This window comes from Oncorhynchus keta, chromosome 2, assembly GCF_023373465.1.
Source record: "Oncorhynchus keta strain PuntledgeMale-10-30-2019 chromosome 2, Oket_V2, whole genome shotgun sequence".
NCBI classification, from domain to species: domain Eukaryota; kingdom Metazoa; phylum Chordata; class Actinopteri; order Salmoniformes; family Salmonidae; genus Oncorhynchus; species Oncorhynchus keta.
The window spans coordinates 70,389,091-70,413,317 of record NC_068422.1 but is presented as its reverse complement, the minus strand read 5'-3'; the positions used below and the strand labels follow the sequence as shown (position 1 = coordinate 70,413,317).

The 24,227-nt window shown below is 42.3% G+C and overlaps 1 protein-coding gene across 3 annotated transcripts in view; it reads right to left on the bottom strand.

The window, feature by feature from the left end:
- The window catches only part of adam10a (ADAM metallopeptidase domain 10a), an 89,953-nt gene that overhangs the window by 14,906 nt on the left and 50,820 nt on the right, over positions 1–24,227 (bottom strand). For all 3 annotated transcript variants that reach the window (XM_052481894.1, XM_052481893.1, XM_052481898.1), the window contains 2 exons: positions 14,613–14,731; positions 5,603–5,761 (listed from right to left, as the gene is read on the bottom strand). In XM_052481894.1, the coding sequence (XP_052337854.1) occupies positions 5,603–5,761; positions 14,613–14,715 (262 nt within the window). In that variant the 5' untranslated portion in view covers positions 14,716–14,731. The remainder of the gene's footprint in view (positions 1–5,602; positions 5,762–14,612; positions 14,732–24,227) is intronic.

Genomic DNA, 24,227 nt, shown 5'->3' with positions numbered 1-24,227 from the left:
GTCAATAACGCTGACTGCACACTTCAATAGAGGTCTCCTCTCTCCACTGCATCTTTTCCCTAATGTACACAACGCACAGTCAATGGCACAGCTCTAGTCAATAGCGAAAGCCCCCCTAATCACAGCAAAAACACACACCAGTAAACAATCAATCCTACAACTAGGATCATGTAATTACAGTACATGCATGCGTCTCATTTAGTCTACAGCAATCAGTACTAATACATCCATCACAACATACTGGCATATAAATGGACTCCAAATGGCCTCCAGAGTGGCGCAGCAGTCCACGGCACTGCATCACAGTGTTGAGGCATCCTTTCAGCCTGGGGTTCGATCTCAGGCTGTGTCACAGCCAGCCAGCCGGCCGTGGGCGGCACACAATCGGCCCAGTGTCGTCCAGGTTAGGGGAGGGTTTGGCCGAGGGGCTTTCCTTGGCTCATCACACTCTAGCGACTCTAGCCGACTTCAGTTGAACGTTGTTTCCTCCGACACATTGGTGCGGCTGGCTTCCAGGTTAAGCGAGCGAGTGTTAAGAAGCAGCGCGCCATGGCGGGTCATGTTTCGGAAGACGTTTGACTCGAATGTCGCCTCTCCCGAGCCCGTTGGGGAGTTGCAGCGATGAGACAAGATCTTAACTCCATATTGAATATCATGAAATTGGGGAGAAAAAAATACAAATAATAATATTTTTAAAAAGCCTCCCAAAATGATCTTGCCAGTCACCAGCCTGCATGGCAGGAACAGAAATACCTCTGCCAGCGACGCCGTCGTCACCTTTTATCGCACACCAGCGCACAGGAACACACGCTCTCTCCCCAAGGAAATTCAAGGAACACACACACTCAGCTCCCAGAAAAATACACACAGTCTCCGTAATGAGAACACAGTGCCGACGAATGCACCTCAAAACTCGAGGAAAACACACTCAGTCCCAAAGAACACAAACTCAGTCCTGACAAAACCACACTCAGCTCTGCGACCTACAAGTTAACACTTCACTCAGTCAGTGTTTCACACTCCCTCAACCTTCCTAACCTCCACTCCTCAGACAAATTTGGCATTTCAATTCACACTCCGATGGCAGAAAAGTGCCAGAGGAATTATTTTGGCACTTTGATTTTTTTTAAACGGCTATAAATAAAATATAAGTCAGGATAAGTGCTGCAGGGTCAGGATGGTGTTCCTCAAAAGCCTGGCTGTACTTACAGCACTATTGACTGACCGTAGATCATTTGCATTCTGCTCATATGAGTCACCACAAAGCGCCACTCGTGGGCAGTCTGGTCAACGGGTTGGAGAAGGAGAGAGTGGGCTCAGGGTCAACCTGTCCCCCGTTGTCAATTGAGGAGAATGGCTCTGTACTGGACAGACTGGATTGACCGAACAACAAAACATTCTGCCCTGACAATGTGTTCTCTATTTCCAGACAGAAAGCTGTCATTGTCCCTGCAGTGAATGCCCTCTCATTCAGATGCTAATCAAAAATCCTTTGCGAACGAGAAGCGAAGATAAAGTTGTAAAAGCCGGGGGAAATGGGAGTCCGAGTCATTCACGCCTTTTCATTCTTTATTCCATCTCTCCACCATGTGTCCATCCTCTCTCTCACCAACACCGACTTCAACAGGAAAGAGAATTCTAAAATTAGGTGCTACAGTTTCTTCAAGGGAAAAAAAAGCCTCCGCCACAAAATGAACCTGTTTGAAGTGCATCTTTGATGTCTGAAAACCATTCAAGTGCAGACAGGATATCTGTGAGGGGAGACTCATTAATGGGTTGATAAAGACACATTCCTAGGAACAGCAGTTTGACTAAAACAACTGCTGAAACCTGAATGTTACACTGAACGGAATGTGGCGGCAGGTAGCCTAGCAGTTAGAGATTTGGGCCAGTTACCGAAAGGTCGCTGGTTCAAATCCCTGACCTAACAAGGTAAAACATCTGATGACGTGCCCTTGAGCAAGGCACTTAACCCTACTTGCTCCCGTAGGTCGCTCTGGATATGAGCATCTGCTAAATGACAAAAACGTAAATGGAATGAAGATCTCAAACAGGTCTAATGGAAGATTGTCTTTACTCAGTCCCCTTGTATCAATAAGGATTTGATACTTTATTGGGTAATAGGAATATAGCCAAAGTTGGGCAAACAAGTATTTAGTCAGCCACCAATTGTGCAAGTTCTCCCACTTAAAAAGATGAGAGGCCTGTAAATTTCATCATAGGTACACTTAAACTATGACAGTCCAAATGAGGAAAAAAAAATCCAGAAAATCACATTGTAGGATTTTTATGAAATTATTTGCCTAATTATGGTGGAAAATAAGTATTTGGTCAATAACAGAAGTTTATCGCAATACTTTGTTATATACCCTTTGTTGGCAATGACAGAGGTCAAATGTTTTCTCTAAGTCTTCACAAGGTTCACACACACTGTTGCTGGTATTTTGGCCCATTCCTCCATGCAGATCTCCTCTAGAGCAGTGATGTTTTGGGGCTGCACAGACTTTCAACTCCCTCCAAAGATTTTCTATGGGGTTGAGATCTAGAGACTGGCTAGGCCACTCCAGGACCTTGAAATGCTTCTTACGAAGCCACTCCTTCGTTGCCCGGGTGGTGTGTTTGGGATCATTGTCATGCTGAAAGACCCAGCCACGTTTCATCTTCAATGCCCTTGCTGATGGAAGGAGGTTTTCACTCAGAATCTCACGATACATGGCCCCATTCATTCTTTCCTTTACACGGATCAGTTGTCCTGGTCCCTTTGCAGAAAAACAGCCCCAAAGCATGATGTTTCCACCCCCATGCTTCACAGTAGGTATGGTGTTCTTTGGATGCAACTCAGCATTCTTTGTCCTCCAAACCGACGAGTTGAGTTCCAAAAAGTTATATTTTGGTTTCATCTGACCATATGACATTCTCCCAATCTTCTGGCACTGCAGGATTTGAGTCCCTGGCGGCGTAGTGTGTTACTGATGGTAGGCTTTGTTACTTTGGTCCCAGCTCTCTGCAGGTCATTCACTAGGTCCCCCCGTGTGGTTCTGGGATTTTTGCTCACCGTTCATGTGATCATTTTGACCCCACGGGGTGAGATCTTGCGTGGAGCCCCAGATCGAGGGAGATTATCAGTGGTCTTGTATGTCTTCCATTTCCTAATAATTGCTTACCTATTGCAGATTCAGTCTTCCCAGCCTGGTGCAGGTCTACAATTTTGTTTCTGGTGTCCTTTGACAGCTCTTTGGTCTTGGCCATAGTGGAGTTTGGAGTGTGACTGTTTGAGGTTGTGGACAGGTGTCATTTATACTGATAACAAGTTCAAACAGGTGCCATTAATACAGGTAATGAGTGGAGGACAAAGAAGAAGTTACAGGTCTGTGAGAGCCAGAAATCTTGCTTGTTTGTAGGTAACCAAATACTTATTTTCCACCATAAGTTGCAAATAAATTCATTAAAAATCCTACAATGAGATTTTCTGGATATTTTTTCTCATTTTGTCTGTCATAGTTGAAGTGTACCTATGATGAAAATTACAGGCCTCTCTCATCTTTTTAAGTGGGAGAACTTGCACAATTGGTGGCTGACTAAATGCTTTTTTTGCCCCACTGTATGTGTTAATGTACTGCTGATAACATCACAGGCTATGTAAATATAAATATGATGTACAGCAAGGAGTGTGGAGCATGTTAACCCATAGTGTTGGCACAAAGGAGATAAGAGTGTCTTTACAAGAAAGCTGCCATCAGTGCTATGACCGGACTTCACACGGCAGCATGACTTGACAGAAATTATCTGTTTGGGGCAGCGGCATTCGCTTCATAGATTAGTGAAGGAAAAAATATGAAATGGGGCCCTTCATGTAATGTCTCAGGCAATACGATCTGCTAAGGAACGAAGATAAATGTGAAGAGCACAAATAATGGGTAGGGCATAACTACCTCAAATCCGGTACTGTGGCAGTCGCCAAGCCCTGCAGTACTATTGAGGGGTTCTGATGACAGCCTGTCATTGGATATGACACTGAGGAACAGAGAAAGGGATGAGGAACAGAACGGCTCTGTTCACACCCTCAGATAAACAGACACAGAAAGAGAAAGGGGCGGGAGGAGGAATAGAGGGTGAGAGCTTTCTTGACACCTCATACAGACAGAAAATTACAAAGAATGGGAGAGCGGGAAGAAATAGAGGGAAAGGAGAAAGAGCGAGTAGGCCTACATTGTGGAGAAGAAGCGTAAGAGAAAGGTTCTCTGATTGCAGGCTCATGCTGGGCTGGTTGTGCCTGTGTGTCATTAGGCAGGCTGGCTGTGAATCAGACCCACCCGAGGAAGAGAGGGCCAAGTAACACAGGGTGGGCCTCCACCCTTTTTTCTCCCTGCCTGAGAGGGCTGCTCTCTGGCCTGTATTGGAATGAGTGGGGTCAGTGGTCTCTGGAGCTTAGCCCACACCTCAGATCGACTTATAATTGGTGGCCTGGATGCTAAGGAAGATGATTCACTCCCTGCCACTGGCTCTGATCCTGACTTCACATCAATCAATCATCAGGGCTCAGCCTAACCCTGTGTGTGTGTGTCTTGCCGCAGTGTCCCAGTGCAACCTTCCTCAGCTCCCCTTCCTCTAGCCCATTCCACAGCTCATCTGACATGACCTTGACTTGACCTTATGTATTGTTAAATGCCCAATGTAAACTCCCTTTGGATAGACCTCTCCTCTGACAGCTCTGCATTGTATTTGAACAGTATACCTCCACTCTGCTCAGTATGCACTTCACAGCCTTTAAGACCTTACCTCCAAGCCTAGAGAAACCTGTCCTGTCCAACCCCCCAGTTCATTTAGGCACACATTCATCCATCCATATCTCTGCTTACAAGAAACACCTACAGCAGAGAATTGCCTTTCGGTGTCACTGTCTATCTAAAGTCCTTGTCCTGTCACAGTGTGACGCCTACTGTTTTCTCTGATAGGGAGGGATGTGTGTGTGTAGCAGAGGTGGAGAGAGAAAAGCTGGGACAGACGAGCCAGCATGGATTAGTCACTGCTGTCAATGGCTGACAACTGTAATTAAAAAAGAGCACAGCCATGGTACTGCTATTTAGAGTTGCTACAGCCAATTCAATCCATTTCATGCTCATGATGGAAAAAATGGCTTTTCAAAGCGAATAACACTGACAGAATACTGTGGAGTTAATAAGCCATCCACTGTGTATCCAATAATAACCATCTTTGCCTGCACAAAATATATGTGTTATTTGGAACAAAATTGTATTCCCACTGCTGAATAGGATAATGAACCCCTAATTTCTAAAGCTAGATCCTTAAAAAACAAATCAACACTTCACACACACACACACACACACACACACACACACACACACACACACACACACACACACACACACACACACACACACACACACACACACACACTGTAAAGGCAACATCGTCTGAATCAATATAGCAAAAGCATTAAAGAACATGTCCTTTAAGTCTATAAAATATACCTATTACATTAACAACAGCCATAACTCATTTTAGTGCTGTGATGTTGGCACTATTACTTCAGCAGGACTGCAGGGTGACAAGAGGAGAGCAGTGAATCAAGTATACTCACTGATGTCCCCCTCGTGGTAGATGACTGAGTGGTAGGGCACGTCCTTGTCTCTGAGGTACCTCTCCGAGGGCTCCACGTAGTACATGCCCTGGTGGGTCTGGATGAAGCCTTCAAACCTGCCGTCCACCACCGAGCCGTGGGTCAAAGTGCCCTTCTCACCTGGAGGAGAAAGACTGAGGTCAGGTGGCTGAAGAAGGGTGGTCAACTCAACTCTATTCAGTTGGGGATAGGAAGAAAGTCAACGCTCAACGTGTGAGAGGAACACACACAAAACGTATGGACCAATTTAAGCTGACACAAACAAACAGAACATAATGCAGACACACACACGCACAGCTCTAGACATTGAGCAGATGGTAGACAGTGAGCTGTTCCTGGGGGGAACACCGTCTTGGACAGAGTCAGGGTGGGACGCAGCATATCCCTGTCTGGATCATAAAGACTCATCTCTGCTTCTCTCATCTCACCTTCAAATCAGACAAATAATGACTTTAGTAATAAGAGCTTGGACTCTGGTTAGTGTCAGGGGAAATCAAAGAATAGTTTCTTACGCAAAAGGCACAAGTAATGCTTGAAGAATCAAGGAACCAGTGAGAAAGAAGTGGGAATAAAACAAAATAGCAGGGTATAGCAGTCTATTAAACATCATCCACCTTTGAACCAGACAGAGAAAGTCTGGCTGACGAAAAGGAATGGTTTTTAATTCAGTGTTTGTCAAGAGAAAGCACCTTGAAAAACCTTTTCCATCAGCAGCTATGCAGGTTGGAAGAAAAACTCCCACTCCCAATTATAAAAACAGCCGACTCTGGAGGGCTATAACTGAAAAGGACATAGATGACTGGCAACTCAATGTGAGAAGATAACTAAATCAGGGAGAGAATAAGACTTGTTTTCCTCAGGATAGGGAAGCCCAACTTCATTTAAATCTGCTGCTCTCTTCAGTTCTGTATTGTTGCGAAAATGTTTGTCTCATAGCTATCCTGAGGGACCATTGCAGTTTAGCGTAGACAGAGAAACACAGCCAGCCAGCCTGCCTCTCTCTCCCCAGTTAGGTTTGTGAGGCCCAGTAGGCCCACATGCTCTGCTCTCCTGCTGGAGATAACGAGAACAGCAGAACACATAGCTGTCCCACGGAGCATCCAGCTCTTTCTCCCTAAATCTCTGTCTGTGTGTTCCAAGGGCCCCGAGTCCGCTCTGGTTTTTCCAGGCCCTAGCAATGCAGTTCGTCAGGAAACACTGGGACACTAACTGGTATTGGTAGCAGTTTTGATACTGAAAGTGAGATTACCTACATCTAAACAAAATTTGCAAAATACTAGGGAAAGGAATGTTGAGCTATCCTGAGACCATTCATTGACAGTAATAACTGTAACTTTAGACAACTTCTGCTGTCCCATTTTCTTCATAATAATACATGAATAATACTTTCCCCACTTACAGCTTGGAGATCAGAGTGAGGACCAATTGAATCTGTTGTCTTATACTGGGCAGCACTTGTTAACATTAAAGAGGGCCCTATGGTTTTGATATAATTTCGGGGACAGATTCCCCCTTCTGATCTCCAGAAGGCACAGCGCATTTTCCCAGAGAGGAAGCCCTTTATCTGGGCATGAAAGGCCAGTGCCGTCGGGGTTTAGACCAATCCTCTGCGCACATATGGATCAAGTCTGACTATTGTGCCAAGGAGAGCTCAGAACTCAGACACGGACACCCTCACAGCCTCAGCAAAGGGAGCACTAATAATTCTCAGTTTAAGTCAGGAGAATACGGTGCGTCCCAAGGGCAACTGACAAGTCTTTTATGTCAGAGAAGTAGAGAAAAGAACACGCTACACTAATGAGAGCTGGGTTAATGTGGCCGTATAGACAGTGGAAATGGAATATTCTTTACCCCTGAACCTAATCAGAAACCCTACTGCAGTCCAGATACAAGCAGCTTCACTCCAATTATGGGAATTCCAGTAGACTGGGACCAAGGTAACCACCTAATTTAGTTCATGAAAATGCCTGGTCCCCAAAGTGCTAAGTGGGCTAATATAAAGTAAAGAGAGTGGAGTCTGCTGGTTTTCATGAGGGGCAAACGAGGAAATGAATGTATAGGCCCATCTGATCACACATAACGGAGAGGTCTGGTCTCTGGCTCTCTTCTAGCTCACAGTAGTTCACTAGCAGATGGGTTCTACTCCCAGTACAGACAGCTATTAGCTACAGGTGGAGGAGAAAGGGACTCAAGTGAGAATGGGATGGGGGATATTACCGATTTATTGCCAGTTCACGGTTCTTCGAATATCAGGCAGAGGCCAACTGATGAGCAACTGAATTTAACAACACACAATGCTAGAGATGTACAGCGCCTTCAGAAGGTATTCACACCCTTTGACTTTTCCCTCATTTGGTTGTGTTACAGCCTGAATTTATATTTGATTCAATTTATATTTTGGGTCACTGGCCTACACACAATACCTCAATGTAAAAGTGGAATTTTGTAAATGTTTTTAGAAAGGTTTGTGAATGAATTAAAAATGAAAAGCTGAAGTGTCAATAAGTATTCAACCTCTTTGTTATGGCAAGCCTAAATAAGTTCAGGAGTAAACATTTGCTTAACAAGTCACATACTAAGTTGTACGAACCAATAAGTGTTTATTTAACATGATTTTTGAACGACTCCTTCATCTCTGTACCCCACCCTCAATCAAGCAGTGAATTTCAAACACAGATTCATCCACATAGACCAGGGAGGTTTTCCAATGCCTCGCAAAGGGCACCGATTAGTAGATTGGTTAAAACAAATAAAAAAATATTAAATTACACTTTGGATTGTGTATCAATTAGGGATGCAGGATATATCGGTGTATATCGGAATCGGTCAATATTAGCTAAAAATGCCAACATCGACATGATGTTTAATTTAATGCCGATGCGCAAAACCGATGTCAAAGCTGACGTGTAAACTAATAACACAGATACATGACGTAATGACGCCACGTAAAAAGTAGCGTTACACATGCAACACAGCTTTCCTAACCTAGCCCACAATGTCTGCTGTGTGGATCGAGCAGTCAACAAGTCGAGCAGTCATTCGAAAGAGTAAGAACATTTCAGTGAGAGAACTCAAAGGCGAAATCCATTAACACCAAGATAATGGAATTCATTGCCCTTGACAATCAACCGTTCTCTGTCGTGGGTGATGTTGGCTTTCGCCAACTGGCCGAGCACCGGTACACACTACAAAGTAGAGGTTGACTGATTATGATTTTTTAACGCCGATACCGATTATTGGAGGACCAAAAAAAAATGCAATACCGATTAAATCGGCCAATTTAAAAAAAAATGTATTTGTAATAATGACAATTACAACAATACGGAATGAACACTTATTTTAACTTAATATAATAGATCAATAAAATCAATTTAGCCTCATAATGAAACGTTTGATTTTGTTTAAATAATGCAAAAACAAAGTGTTGAAGAAGAAAGTAAAAGTGCAATATGTGCCATGTAAGAAAGCTAACGTTTAAGTTCCTTGCTCAGAACATGAGAACATATGAAAGCTGGTGGTTCCTTTTAACATGAGTCAATATTCCCAGGTAAGAAGTTTTTGGTTGTAGATATTATAGGACTATTTCTCTCTATAACATTTGTATTTCATTAACCTTTGACTATTGGATGTTCTTATAGGCACTTTAGTATTGCCAGTGTAACAGTATAGCTTCCGTCCCTCTCCTCGCTCCTACCTGGGCAACAACCAGGAACACATCGACAACAGCCATCCTCGAAGCAGCATTACCCATGCAGAGCAAGGGGAACAACTACTCCAAGTCTCAGAGAGAGTGACGTTTGAAACGCTAATAGCGCTCACTAGCTAGCCATTTCACATCGGTTACACCAGCCTAATCTCGGGAGTTGATAGGCTTGAAGTCATGACAGCGCAATGCTTAAAGCATTGCGAAGAGCTGCTGGCAAAACACACAAAAGTGCTGTTTGAATGAATGCTTACGAGCCTGCTGGTGCCTACCACCGCTCTGTCAGACTGCTCTAGCAAATCATAGACTTAATTATAACATAATAACACACAGAAATACAAACCGTAGGTCATTAATATGGTCGAATCCGGAAACTATCATTTTGAAAACGAAACATTTACTCTTTCAGTGAAATACAGAACCGTTACGTATTTTATCTAACGGATGCCATCCCTAAGTCTAAATATTGCTGTTACATTGCACAATGTTATGTCATAATTACGTAAAATTCTGGCAAATTAGTTCTTTAATGAGCCAGGTGGACCAAACTGTTGCATATACCCTGACTCTGCGTGCAATGAACGCAAGAGAAATGACACAATTTCACCTGGTTAATATTGCCTGCAGGTAGTTAGAGCGTTAGTTAACCGTAAGGTTGCAAGATCGAATCCCCGAGCTGACAAGGTAAAAATCTGTTGTTCTGCCCCTGAACAAGGCAGTTAACCCACCGTTCCTAGGCCATCAATGAAAATAAGAATGTGTTCCTAACTAACTTGCCTCGTTAAATAAAGTTGTAAAAATAATATATATATATATAAAATAAAAAATAATAATAATAATATCGGCTTCCAAAAATACAGATATCCGATTGTTATGAAAACTTGAAATCGTCCCTAATTAAAATCGGCCATTGCGAATAAATCGGTCGACATCTACTACCAAGTGCACTATTTTCCAGATGTTGCCCTACCGGAGTTACACAGTAATAGCGTCACTGTTATTAACTTCACGACTGACATTTGGACCAGCGATAACAGCTCCATGAGCATGCTGAGTTTGACAACACAGTGGGTCGTCGAGGATTTCCTACTGAGGAAAGTCATTTCATGCTCATGAATGTGCTGGTTGTCATACCGCTGATGCCATTTGAGAACATGTTGTTTGAAACATGAACACACTAGCTAGCTCCATTTGAACAACCGACTCAAGAAATAAGCTCATCAACTGAGCCTGCATCAGACGTGATACCCTCTGTCATAGCGTTGAATGCCTGCTCAACAGGCATTCTCTCTTTACTGTGTCGCCACCATGCTCAATGCTATGTGCAAGGATATCTACTTCGATGCAGACAAGAAACAGGGTTTACATGAAATGTTACATACACATCTGGACAAGATGGAAACTGACACAGTGACAGTGCACACCGAGGAAGAGAGGCCACAGACAGACAGATGAAACTTCACTGCTTGACAAGTATGATCACTTTTTGGTCCGTGTGGTGTGTGTGTGTAACCTTAATTTAACTAGGCAAGTCAGTTAAGAACAAATTCTTATATACACAATGATCTACGTCGGCCAAACCCGGATGATACTGGGCCAAATTGTACGCCACCCTATGGGACTCCCAATCACGGCCCAGATGTGATACAGCCTGGATTTGACTGTAGAGATGCCTCTTGCACTGAGATGCAGTGCCTTAGACCGCTGCATCCATGTGTGTGTTTTAACTATTTAACTGTACTAGAATGCTTAAAAGGACGTAACATTTTTAAATATTGGTTATCGGTATTTGCAAGGAAAATATTGGATATTGGCCAAAAATGTCATATCGGTGCATCACTAGTATCAATACGCCGAGCCACTACAAAGATACAGGCATCCTTCCTAACTCAGTTGCCAGAGAGGAAGGAAACCACTCAGGCATTTCACAATGAGGCCAATGATGACTTTAAAACAGTGAGTTTAATGGCTGTGATAGGCAAAAACTGAAGATGGGTCAACATTTTAGTTACTCCACAATACTAACCTAAATGAGAGTGAAACAAAGGAAGCCTGTATGGAATACAAATATTCCAAAACACGTATCCTGTTTACAATAAGGCAATTAAGTAAAACTGCAAACAATGTGGCAAAAAAATTAACTTCATGTCTGGAATACATAGCGTTATGTTTGGGGCATATCCAACACACCACATCAGAGTACCACTCTATATATTTTCAAGCATGGTGGTGGCTGCATCATGTTATAGGTATGCTATGCATCAGCAAGGACGAGGGAGTTATTTAGGATAAAAAGAAAATAAATAGAGCTAAGCACAGGCAAAATTCTAGACGAAAACCTGGTTCAGTCTGCTTCCCAATAGACACAGGGAGACAAATTCACACAAGACCAAATATACACTGGTTGTTTTCTTACCAACACTACATTGAATGTTCCTGAGTGGCAGTGTCACAGATTTGACTTGAGGGTCTATGGCAAGACTTGAAAATGGCTGTCTAGCAAAGATCAGCAACCAATTTGACAGAGTCTGAAGAATCTTAAAACAGAATAATGTGGAAATATTGTACAATCCAAAAGCTCTTAATAGACTACCAGCTGTAAGCACTGCCAAAAGGTGGTTATAACATGTATTGATGTTTATTTCATTTAATACATTTGCAAAAAAAAATTTAAAAAAAGGTTTTCACTTTGTCATTATGGGCTATTGTATGTAGTAGATGGGTGAGAAAAAATATTTAATACATTTTTAATTCAGGCTGGAACACGACAAAACTTAGAATGAGTCAAAGGATATGAATACTTTCGGAAGGCACTGTATTACACAGAAAAGGGTTGAGGAGAGAAAGATGTTGCCACTTACTGCAATTCAACTCTGAGTGCAATCTTTATCCCTAATTGCAGTATTCTAGAGTATTCCATTTTTGTAACACTTCGTTATTGCAGCAATTATGCCTTTGGCAAGCGGCCTTGCTTGCTGAAGCGTGATTGCATGATGATTACCCGACCACTATTTCTCTGAAGATTAACAACTGCCAAAAAGCTCATCAAGCTTGGGGAATGTGGAAAAATCTATTAAGTCTTTGAGGACAATATTAAGTGTTCCTTGCAGCGTTTCATCTCTCATATGGAAACTGTCCACTTACAAAAATAATGGGGGGGAAAAGCAAGGTTTTAGATTTGATTTTGTAAAGCCTAAAGGTTCTCTGTCATACATCAACGCCTCTGTAGACATGAACATCAGTGAGTCTGGCAATTAAACATATCAGTAACTACGTTTCCATCCACAGTTTTTATGCGAGGCATACCGTGTATATTTAAAATAAATAACAATCACGACAGCTGTGATGGAAACTGGAAGTTTTGATACAAGTTAATAAATGCCTACAATCATTTGTTTGTTTGACAAGTGGGATCTTTGTGTCTGTAAAATGATGCCAGAAAAGGCGGTGGCCTTTATGCACAAATATTGATATAATAACCATCATATCGAAGTAAACTTGGTGTCACGCGATGATATGATGTGTGGCCCTCCCACTACGACTTGGGAAACCATGCAGTTTATTAGGCTACAAATGAAATAAGTTCTGATGAACTTCACAGCGTGCTGAAACCGCAGTGATGAGTTTGATGCTCCTTTCCAATAAATATTGAGGGTTTTATTCTGGTGACATGATGATCAATACTTGACAAAACAAATATATTCTAGCTCTTAATCATCTCATGTGGACTAGCCTACCCGGTAAGCCTTACCGCATTGTAGACTATCTGCGAAACCAGAGTAGGCACATTTACTATTTAACGCACCAGTTTGTGACAAAACGATTGCTAGAATCTAAAATGCACTGGAAACACAATGAATGAACAATTTTTATTTGGTACATGAAAAGTTAAATTCACTGATTTTTACCTGCAACGAGTATGTTTGGTGGAAACACACCACTGTTGGGAAAATGCACATATTTTCATATTATTTGAAATATTCCAATTGGATGGAAACCTAGCTAGCGCACAGCAAATGAGTGGGGCTTTTATGACATTGCTGTAATATGATCTTGGTAGACATGTTAATGTCTGAAAAACAGGAGAAGGGGAGGTTCTAAAAAGAAGCAGTGCGACTTTGCAGGGTCGTGTTTCGGAAGATGCATGGCTCTTGACCTTCGCAGCGATGGGACAAGACTAACTACCAATTGACTACCAATTGAATATCACAAAAATTGGAGGGGAAAGGGAGTTAAAAACAAAATATAAAGAAAATATGATTTGGAGATATTAAAGGTGACAAAGAGTATGGCCTTCACAGCAGAGCACAACTACAGAAGTTCAAAGTCTAGATTTCTGATTTTGAAATTGTGCAAATAAATGAATACATCAGTGTGTAAATGCACAGTTATTCTGACAATCTAAATTCCACCTTTGAATGTCCACCTTTATTATTGACAAGAAAAAGCTTGCTGGATTTTTGGTCTGGACAACCCTTTCCATTGCATTACAAATCACATCTGAGAAATAGGCTACAACATCGTCGTCCTTGGAACAATGCAGTGCTGCTTCTCTAAAAGGAAACTGATCAAGATTTCCATTTGATATAGAGATGGGAAGTGCTCCAGTGGAGTCTGATTTGAATTACAGTCTGTTCAGCAGAGGAGAAGAGAGATGACAGCAACTGGAAATGATGAGGTGGAGTGGAGATGAGCCTGCTGGGATCTGAGAGCTCCACACAAACACACCATGTCACATGACCGGATAGACACACCTTGGCCTGGTTTTAACTTGTGTTACATGTGAGCACTGCTGCAGGCATGGGGAGGATCCTGAGGATGTAAGACTGGAACGTGACTAACACATTAGACAGACAGACAGACAGACAGACAGACAGACAGACAGACAGACAGACAGACAGACAGACAGACAGACAGACAGACAGACAGACAGACAGACAGACAGACAGACAGACAGACAGACAGACAGACAGACAGACAGACAGACAGACAGACAGACAGACAGACAGACAGACAGACAGACAGACAGACAGACAGACAGACAGACAGATATCCATTAACAACGTTTAAAACCACAGCTTCATGGAGGCTGGACTTTTACAATGAACTCCAAACTACCAATGCTAACAATCCCACAACACACTGGCACACACCCACACATGAACGCAAAAGCAAATTGGATGCAGGAAGCATTTCCCTAGTAACTATCGTAATTGTGCCTGTGTGCTCAAGGACTTTGTCGCTCAAAGACATAATTCCTGGACTTACCGAAGATTTCTCCAGTGTAAATGTGGGAGGGATCGTAGGGCGCCTCCACTCCTGATACCTCTACCTTGAGGTCTGGAGAGAACAGGCTGGTGTCCCTCTTCATCCGCAGATTGAAATGCCTGCAAGAGAGGAACATGAAAATGCATTACTACACTACCCAGACCCCGTTTAGAACCTCCAACATTCCTGCTCATGGTTCAGTAAACATCTATGCAGCCAGAATGACAGAAGGATTAGGGCAAGTAACAATGCCAAACCATTGTCTCCCAACAATGAAAGAAGACTACAGACTAGAAGACACTTAATTTCACATAGGCCTACAGCAAATGAAAATAAAGACCGACATATAGGGCCTTCATCAACTTCTCTCAGGGGAGACAATAGAAAGTGGTTGTTATTTGAGAAACATCTTAATGGATGGACAAATGCAGCACATCTATTGTTCAGGAATAATATTTCCTATAAAGTTGTGATGACTCAGATGCCTGGGCTGGGAGCTCAAGAGTCACACCAGTCTCTTATCAGAACACAGGTCAAGTAAATCATTACTTACATTACTTATTTAACTAGGCAAGTCAGTTAAGAACAAATTCGTATTTACAATGACGGCCTACACCGGCCAAACCCGGACGACACAGGGCCAATTGTATGCCGCCCTATGGGACTCTCAATCACAGCTGGTTGTGATATAGCCATATCACTCTGAATTCTTTCTGTTTGCGCAAATCCCTCTCTTTACTGTCAAGGGATGACGCTGGAGAGAAGCAGGTATGGGGAGTCGAACATTTAATAGGGAACGGACATAGAATGAGACAGGAACAGCGTCAGCACACGGGTAACACAGAAACATTACAATCAATGCAGCAGCCGGGAACAGAGCTGGGGAACTGACAAATACAGTGGGGCAAAAAAGTATTTAGTCAGCCACCAATTGTGCAAGTTCTTACAGAAGACTTACAGAAAACGTTTGACCTCTGTCAATGCCAACAAAGGGTATAATAACAAAGTATTGAGATAAACTTTTGTTTTTGACCAAATACTTATTTTCCACCATCATTTGCAAATAAATTAATTAAAAATCCTACAATGTGATTTTCTGGATTTTTTCTCTCTCATTTAGTCAGTCATAGTTGAAGTGTACCTATGATGAAAATTACAGGCCTCTCTCATCTTTTTAAGTGGGAGACCTTGCACAATTGGTGGCTGACTAAATACTTTTGTGCCCCACTGTATAGAGGAGGTAATAAACATGTGATTGAGTGAGTTCGGGTGAGTCCACTATCGCTTATGCGCGTGACGAGGGAAGGCAGATGTGAGTGAATAATGGTGGAAGGAGTGCGTAACGCAGGGCAGCCTGGCACCCTCGAGCGCCAGGAGGGAAGAGTGGGAGTAGGCGTGACAGTACCCCCCTAGGGGCGCCACCCGGTGTCCCACCTGGGCAAACCGGCTGAGACATGGGTGCTGGGCAAGCCGGCTGGGGGTAAACTCCCCACGAACCGGCAGGGGTGTGGGAGCCTGGCGAGCCGGCTGAGGCAAGCACGCCTGTTGATCCCGCTGCGGCGTGGAAGCCCGTTGATCCAGTGCAGTAAGACGTGGGATGGAAACCTGCCGAGCCAGAGTCAAGGAAACCTCTGGAGCCAGCTAGGACGTGGAAGCCCCGGTTCTATCGGCAGCGGAATCCAAGCCCGACGTCACCAACGAAACATGAAAACTCCTGGGCCGGCTGGGCGAACAAGACCTGACGACCAGACAATCCGGCTGAGGCTCAACGTGGGATGGGTGCCTTCCGAGCTAACAGGGGCAAGGAAACCTCTCGGGCCAGCTGGGGCATTGAAGCGAATTCTTAGGTTGCAAATGATTGTCGGACGCCCCCCAGTGTCCGGTCTGGAGTGTTTTGGGCTCTAAAATGTGTTTATTATGATTAAGTTCGATCCCATACAAATTACGTTAAAGTTCAAAACAAATCGAGATTTATTAAATAGTAATCCATTCTGACAAAATTTTGTCATCACACAGGACCCCATGTTGACACAGACCAATCACGGGCTGGCAGGCTATGAGGAGGCTCGCGCCATCATGCCATAGACATTAAGGTCGACTCTCTCAAGCAGGATGAAAATGACTACGTCGTCCATGATGTCTGTTATGGCCACTTTCAACATGATCCTTAGCAATGTTTTGGTGCCATTCAGCCCCCTGGTGCATTTCAAATTCAAATACTTCTCGCTTCATGCGCCATTAGGAGTTTTCCATAGGAATACGTGGGTGATGTCATCAGCACTATCTACTGGTTTTCATATGTATGTGTCGTAGGCTCTGACAAAGTTCTCGCAGAGGCAGAAATTGAGCCTTTATCGTATAGTGTGGCTGGTGTTATGGTCAGCCACACAATATGCACGAAAAAACAACTATTGTGAAGTCACATTAATATAATAGTTTGATTTAAAACGTTTATATGCTTTGCAAGAAGAACGATTTCTCTAATAATCTTGTTGACACATGAAAATCAAGCTACATGATGAGATTTTGATAAATGCACAAAATCCCCAATCAAAATAAACTCTCTCACAGCAACCATGTTATTTTGGGGAAGTTTCAGACATATAAAGTTTGTATGTGAAAACTATTTCAAAGATGCATACTTCACTCACACAAACATAAGAGTGAGTCTTGCAATGCTGGTGCTGGTACATGCGCAGATCAAATACACCACTGCAGGCTGACAGTCTCGCAAGCCAATCGTGGAATGTGACGACAGAACTGAAGCAAATCATAAAATCTAGCCAGGTTGATTTCTTAAAAAAATTTAAAAAAATACACATCGCACATACAGACATTATTGCTCCGTTTCATCAACCATTATTCAGAATGAGTCATGAATCATAATATTAATATCCTGGCTCTTAATCCATGTGAATAGGATATGAAATGGAACAGACTCGTAGGTTACATCTGTATGAGTCCATGAAGATGAGCCTATTGACTATCAACAAATGAAGTGAATGCATAAAAGGATTGTATTTGAGCTCCCGGGTGGCGCCGTGGTCGACGTTACTGCATCTCAGTGCTAGAGGCGTCACTACAGACACCCTGGTTCAAATCCAGGCTGCATCACAACTAGGGTTGCACACTTTGGGGAATATTCAGAGGTGGAAACTTTCCATGGGAATTAAAGGGAATATATGCAAATTAATATACATTTAATTTAAAATGTAGATGTTTATTACATTGGATATATTTACCATATCATATGGAGACAAACAAAACTTTCACCTTGTCATAAGTAGACAATTGCAAATGATTAAATCCTTTCAATAGAAAAAACTATTTAGTTACGACTTGAACTTTTATTAAATTAGTTAAATCTTCGAGATGATTTCACTGAAAAACAAAATATAGGGAATATTGAATGATCCATTGCATCTCCCAAAAACATATGCAAAATGATAGTCTAGAAACTAAAGCTTTGGTTGTCTTTCTCTCAGGCTTCCATGTCTTCTCCCTGGACCTCCTCAATGTCCACCTCTTGAACATCAGACTGAGGCATCACCTACACTGTCACGTTCCAACCTTGTTGAGGATGGCTTGTTGTCAGGCTCAAAAAGCCCAACATTTGCCTGGATGACAACCAAATTTAGATTGCTGCTATAACTTGAAGACCCTTCACATACCTAACCATTTCCTTGGCTCTCTTGTAGAGTGTATCCATTGTTTTCAGTGCCATGATGTCCTTGAGGAGCAGATTCAATGCATGAGCAGCACAGCCAATGTGTGTGATAGGAGGGTAGGAGCCCTCCACTTTAGACCAAGCAACCGTCATGTTCGCAGCATTGTCAGTCACCAGTGCAAATACCTTCTGTGGTCCAAGGTCATTGATGACTGCCTTCAGCTCATCTGCAATGTAGAGACCGGTGTGTCTGTGGTCCCTTGTGTCTGTGCTCTTGTAGAATACTGGTTGAGGGGTGGAGTTGTTAATTATTCCTTGCCCACAAACATTCGACCACCCATCAGAGATGATTGCAATACAGTGCTTTCTTTATGATTTGCTTGACCTTCACTTGAACTTTGCATCCAGCAATTGAGTAGATAAAGCATGTCTGGTTGGAGGGGTGTATGCTGGGCAAAGAGCATTCAGAAATATCTTCCAATACACATTGCCTGCGAGCATCAGAGCATCATCAGCATTTCTCTGACTACGTTCCTCCATTGGAAAAAAAAGAGAAATGATTCCAGGAGGACCATGAACTGTTGCTATCGATGGTGTCTGATTAATCCTTTTCACCTTGAAAAGAAGTAGATTTTTGTCAGACGTTGCTTGTTGTGAGCGCTGAGGGAACTTGACGCACTTGGCCAAATGATTAAAGTATGATTAAAGTAAAAATGATTAAAGTAAAAAAGCCTAATAAAATTCCATGTACAGATAAATATTTAAGCAGTTAGATTAAAACAACTCCTTTATAAGACAAATGTTTTAAAATTAAACATGTATGGAAACAGGTGAATTAATACTCAGTTAGCAGTCTCAAGCAAGCTAAAAACCAACATGGTAACAAAAACAATCAGAAATTGTTAACAAGTTATAAATTATTTAAACACACTTTGCTGTATGCTACTATTTACTAGTTAAAAAATCATGTCAACTCAGCAAAAAAAAGAAGAAACATCCTCAGTGTCAACTGCGTTTATTTTCAGCAAACTTAACATTTGTAAATATTTGTATGAACATGAGATTCAACAAGACAAACTGAACAAGTTTCACAGACATGTGACTAACAGAAATTGAATTATGTGTCCCTGAACAAAAGGGGGGGGGGGCAAATTAACAGTCAGTATCTGGTGTGGCCACCAGCTGCATTAAGTACTGCAGTCCATCTCCTCCTCATGGACTGCACCAGATTTGCTGTGAGATGTTACCCCACTCTTCCACCAAGGCACCTGCAAGTTCACGGACATTTCAGGGGGGTGGCCCTAGCCTCCACCGTCCGATCCAACACGTCCCAGACGCGCTCAATGGGATTGAGATCTGGGCTCTTCGCTGGCCAGGGCACACTGACATTCATGTCTTGCATGAAATCACAAACAAAATTAGCAGTATGGCTGGTGGCATTGTCATGCTGGAGGGTCATGTCAGGATGAGCCTGCAGGAAGCGTACCACATGAGGGAGGAGGATGTCTTCCCTGTAACGCATAGCGTTGAGATTGCCTGCTGACAACAAGCTCAGTCCGATGATGCTGTGAAACACCGCCCCAGACCATGGCGGACCCTCCACCTCCAAATCGATCCCACTCCAGAGTACAGGCCTCGGTGTAACACTCACTCCTTCCACGATAAACGCAAATCCGACCATCACCCTGGTGAGACAAAACCACGACTTGTCAGTGAAGAGCACTTTTTGCCAGTCCTGTCTGGTTCAGCGATGGTGGGTTTGTGCCCATAGGCGAAATTGTTGCCGGTGATGTCTGGTGAGGACCTGCCTTACAACAGACCTACAAGCCCTCAGTCCAGCCTCTCAGCCTATTGCAGAAAGTCTGAGCACTGATGAAGGGATTGTGCGTTCCTGGTGTAACTCGGGCAGTTGTTGTTGCTATCCTGTACCTGTCCCGCAGGTGTGATGTTCGGATGTACCGATCCTGTGCAGGTGTTGTTGCACGTGGTCTGCCACTGCGAGGACGATCAGCTGTCCATCCTTTCTCCCTGTAGCACTGTCTTTGGCGTGTCACAGTACGGACATAGCAATTTATTGAACTGGCCACATCTGTAGTCCTCATGCCTCCTTGCAGCATGCCTAAGGCACATAAACGCAGATGAGCAGGGACCCTGTGCATCTTTCTTTTGGTGTTTTTCAAGAGTCAGTAGAAAGGCCTCTTTAGTGTCCTAAGTTTTCATAACTGTAACCTTAATTTCCTACAGTCTGTAAGCTGTTATTGTCTTAACGACCGCTCCACAGGTGCATGTTCATTAATTATGGTTCATTGAACAAGCATGTGAAACAGTGTTTAAACCCTTTACAATGAATATCTGTGAAGTTATTTTAATTTTAACAAATTATCTTTGAAAGACAGGGTCCTAAAAAAAGGGACATTTATGTCATAAAATATATTCACCTCAACCAGTATTGTAATCAAAACTTAGCAGAAAACATGTAGTAGTCCTGGGCTCAGACAGTGTAGTAATGTGGGCTCAATAGCATCTCATGAGTGTGCAAGATCTTGAGGAGAAGCTGTACATGTGATGGAAGAGTGCACTGCACATGTGATGGAAGAATGCACTGTGCATGCAGAGGGTTGCTATTCCATTGAATTGGGGATAGTTTAACCAAAATATGCCACAAAACCTAGATTCCGCCTTGTGTATCCCACAAAAAAAAAATTCACTGCTAACTTTTATGAGCAATTTAAGTAAAATTCCAGGGCTTAACTTCCTTTGGAAAATGTACGGAAATTTTACGGAAAGTTTCAGACTCTTTGCAACCCTAATTACAACCGTCCGTGATTGTAGAGTCCCATAGGGCAGCTCACAATTGGCCCAGCGTTGTCCGGGTTTGGCCAGTGTAGGCCGTCATTGTAAATAAGAATTTGTCCTTAACTGACTTGCCTAGTTAAATAAAAGGCAACACATTGTATTTCCCAATAATGACATGGGGAACAGAGAAAATCTCACAATCTCACATTTTGACAACATGTATCGTTAGTCAATAAAAGTAACCCATTGAGACTGCAATGATTGGACAGTGAAAATGTATCTAGTCATATTTCTCTTTGGATTTGTAAACACTGAGAACAAGTCAAAACATTTTTAAAATTCTGACCATTTCCCCTCAGTACATCCAAAACTAATAAGGAACAGAGGGCCATCTCAGGTTAATCACAGCTACAGCACTTCACAATAACAGCCCTCCTAATTTGCTTTGTTGATAACAGAGAGAGGCCCAGGCCCTCTCACTGGGTAACAAATGACAGCTGTAATTGACGTGGGCATCCCTGCTCAGAGCAGCTCTCTGATTAAGACTCCCCTCCGGGCTGCTGGGGTGTTAGTGGACACATGGTTGGTTACACAACACTAACCCAGTCAGGAGAGGACGACGTGACACACACACACACACACACACACACACACACACACACACACAGTTTCCAGCGTTGTAAGGGAAGAAAGAATCCACATGTATATAAAACTGAAAAACTTATATTGTGACTACTAACTTGGCTGGTCAAAGAAAACATGTATAGACTAATCTGTTGACATTCACAGTCAGTGAGTCACACAATATTGCCAACAAAACAAATTTCAGGAATGTTTGTTTTTGTCATAGAAACTCACTCGACTCATACCACTCATAACCACTTCCCCTAAACCACACCCTAAGACAGTCTTAGTTCCTGCTTCGTAGGGCTGTACCCACCCCCCCAAAAAGATCTGTCGGCCGGGTCTGTTCTTTCAACCAAATTTCACAAATAAAAAATGTGTATTTTTCTATATATAGACACATCCTATGTATTTTAATCAAATCAACTATACGCAGTAATCAAATCAAACTATTTTTTATTTGTCTCACACACATGGTTAGCAGATGTTAATGCGAGTGTAGCAAAATGCTTGTGCTTCTAGTTCCGACAATGCAGTAATAACCAACGAGTAATCTAACCTAACAATTTCACAACTACTACCTTATACACACACACAAGTGTAAAGGGATGAAGAATATGTACATAGAGTTATGAATGAGTGATGCTACAGAACGGCATAGGCAAGATGCAGTAGAAGATATTGAGTACAGTATATACTCGAGGTCGACCGATTAATCTGAATGGCCGATTAATTAGGGCCGATTTCAAGTTATAACAATCGGAAATTGGTATTTTTGGGCGCCGATTTCCGAATATTATTTTTTATTTATTTTATACCTTTTATTTAACTAGGCAAGTCAGTTAAGAACACATTCTTATTTTCAATGACTGCCTAGGAACTGTGGGTTAACTGCCTTGTTCAGGGGCAGAACGACAGATTTTCACCTTGTCAGCTCAGGGGTTCCAATCTTGCAACAGCACTAGTCCAACGCTCTAACCATTGCACTCCACGAGTAGCCTGCCTGTTACACGAATGTAGTAGAAGCCAAGGTAAATTGCTAGCTAGCACTAAACTTATAAAAAACAAAAGTTATAACTACTGATCCAGTTTAGCAGGCAATATTAACCAGGTGAAATTGTGTCATTTCTCTTGCGTTCATTGCACGCAGAGTCAGGGTATATGCAACAGTTTGGGCTGCCTGGCTCTTTGCGAACTAATTTGCCAGAATTATACGTAATTATGACGTAACATTGAGGGTTGTGCAATGTAACAGGAATATTTAGACTTAGGGATGCCACCCGTTAGATAAAATACAGAACGGTTCCGTATTTCACTGAAATAATAAACTTTTTTTTTCTCAAAATGATAGTTTCCGGATTCGATTATATTAATGACCAAAGGCTTGTATTTATGTGTGTTATTATGTTATAATTAAGTCTGATTTGATAGAGCAGTCTGACTGAGCAGCAGCAGGCCTGTAATCATTCATTCAAACAGCACTTGCGTGCATTTTGCCAGCAGCTCTTCGCAAGCACAGCACTGTTTATGACTTCAAGCCTATCAGCCTAATGGCTGGTGTAACCAATGTGAAATGGCTAGCTAGTTAGCTGGGTGTGCGCTAATACTGTTTCAAACGTCACTCGTTTTTAGATTTGGAGTAAATATTTCCCTTGCGCTGCAAGGGCCGTGGCTTTTGTGGAGCGATGGGTAACGATGCTTCGAGTGAGGCTGTTGTCTATGTGTTCCTGGTTCGAGCCCAGGGAGGAGAGGGACGGAAGCTATACTGTTACACTGGCAATACTAAAGTGCCTATAAGAACATCCAATAGTCAAAGGTTAATGAAATACAAATGGTATAGAGAGAAATAGTCCTATAATAACTTCAACCTAAAAACCTCTTACCTGGGAATATTGAAGTTTCATGTTAAAAAGGAACCACCAGCTTTCATATGTTCTCATGTTCTGAGCAAGGAACTTAAACGTAAGCTTTCTTACAAGGCACATATTGCACTTTTACTTTCTTCTCCAACACTTTGTTTTTGCATTATTTAAACATGTTTCATTATTTATTTGAGGCTAAATTGATTTGTATTTATGTTTTCTATTAAGTTAAAATAAGTGTTCATTCAGTATTGTTGTAATTGTCATTATTACAAATAAATAAATAAAAATTAAAATAAAAAAAATTGCCCGATTAATCAGCATCTGCTTTTTTGGTCCTCCAATAATTGGTATATCGGAGTTGAAAAATCATAATCGGTCGAGCTCTAGTATATACATGTAGGGTAAGTAAACATTATATTAAGTGGCATTGTTTAGAGGCTAGTGATACATTTTGTCTCATTCTTTAAGCCCACTGTGTGATGAAATAATGAAGTCTGACTGCAATTGATTTGATTGTGCCAGGCTCAGACTTACTGCACTGTTACATTACAGCAAGTGACTAGCACCCGTTGTCTGTTCGCTGCTGCAGCGAACATCACTGAACATTATTGTTTATCGTGCTGTCCGTGTTGAAGTTGGAACGTAATTACATCCATTTCTGAC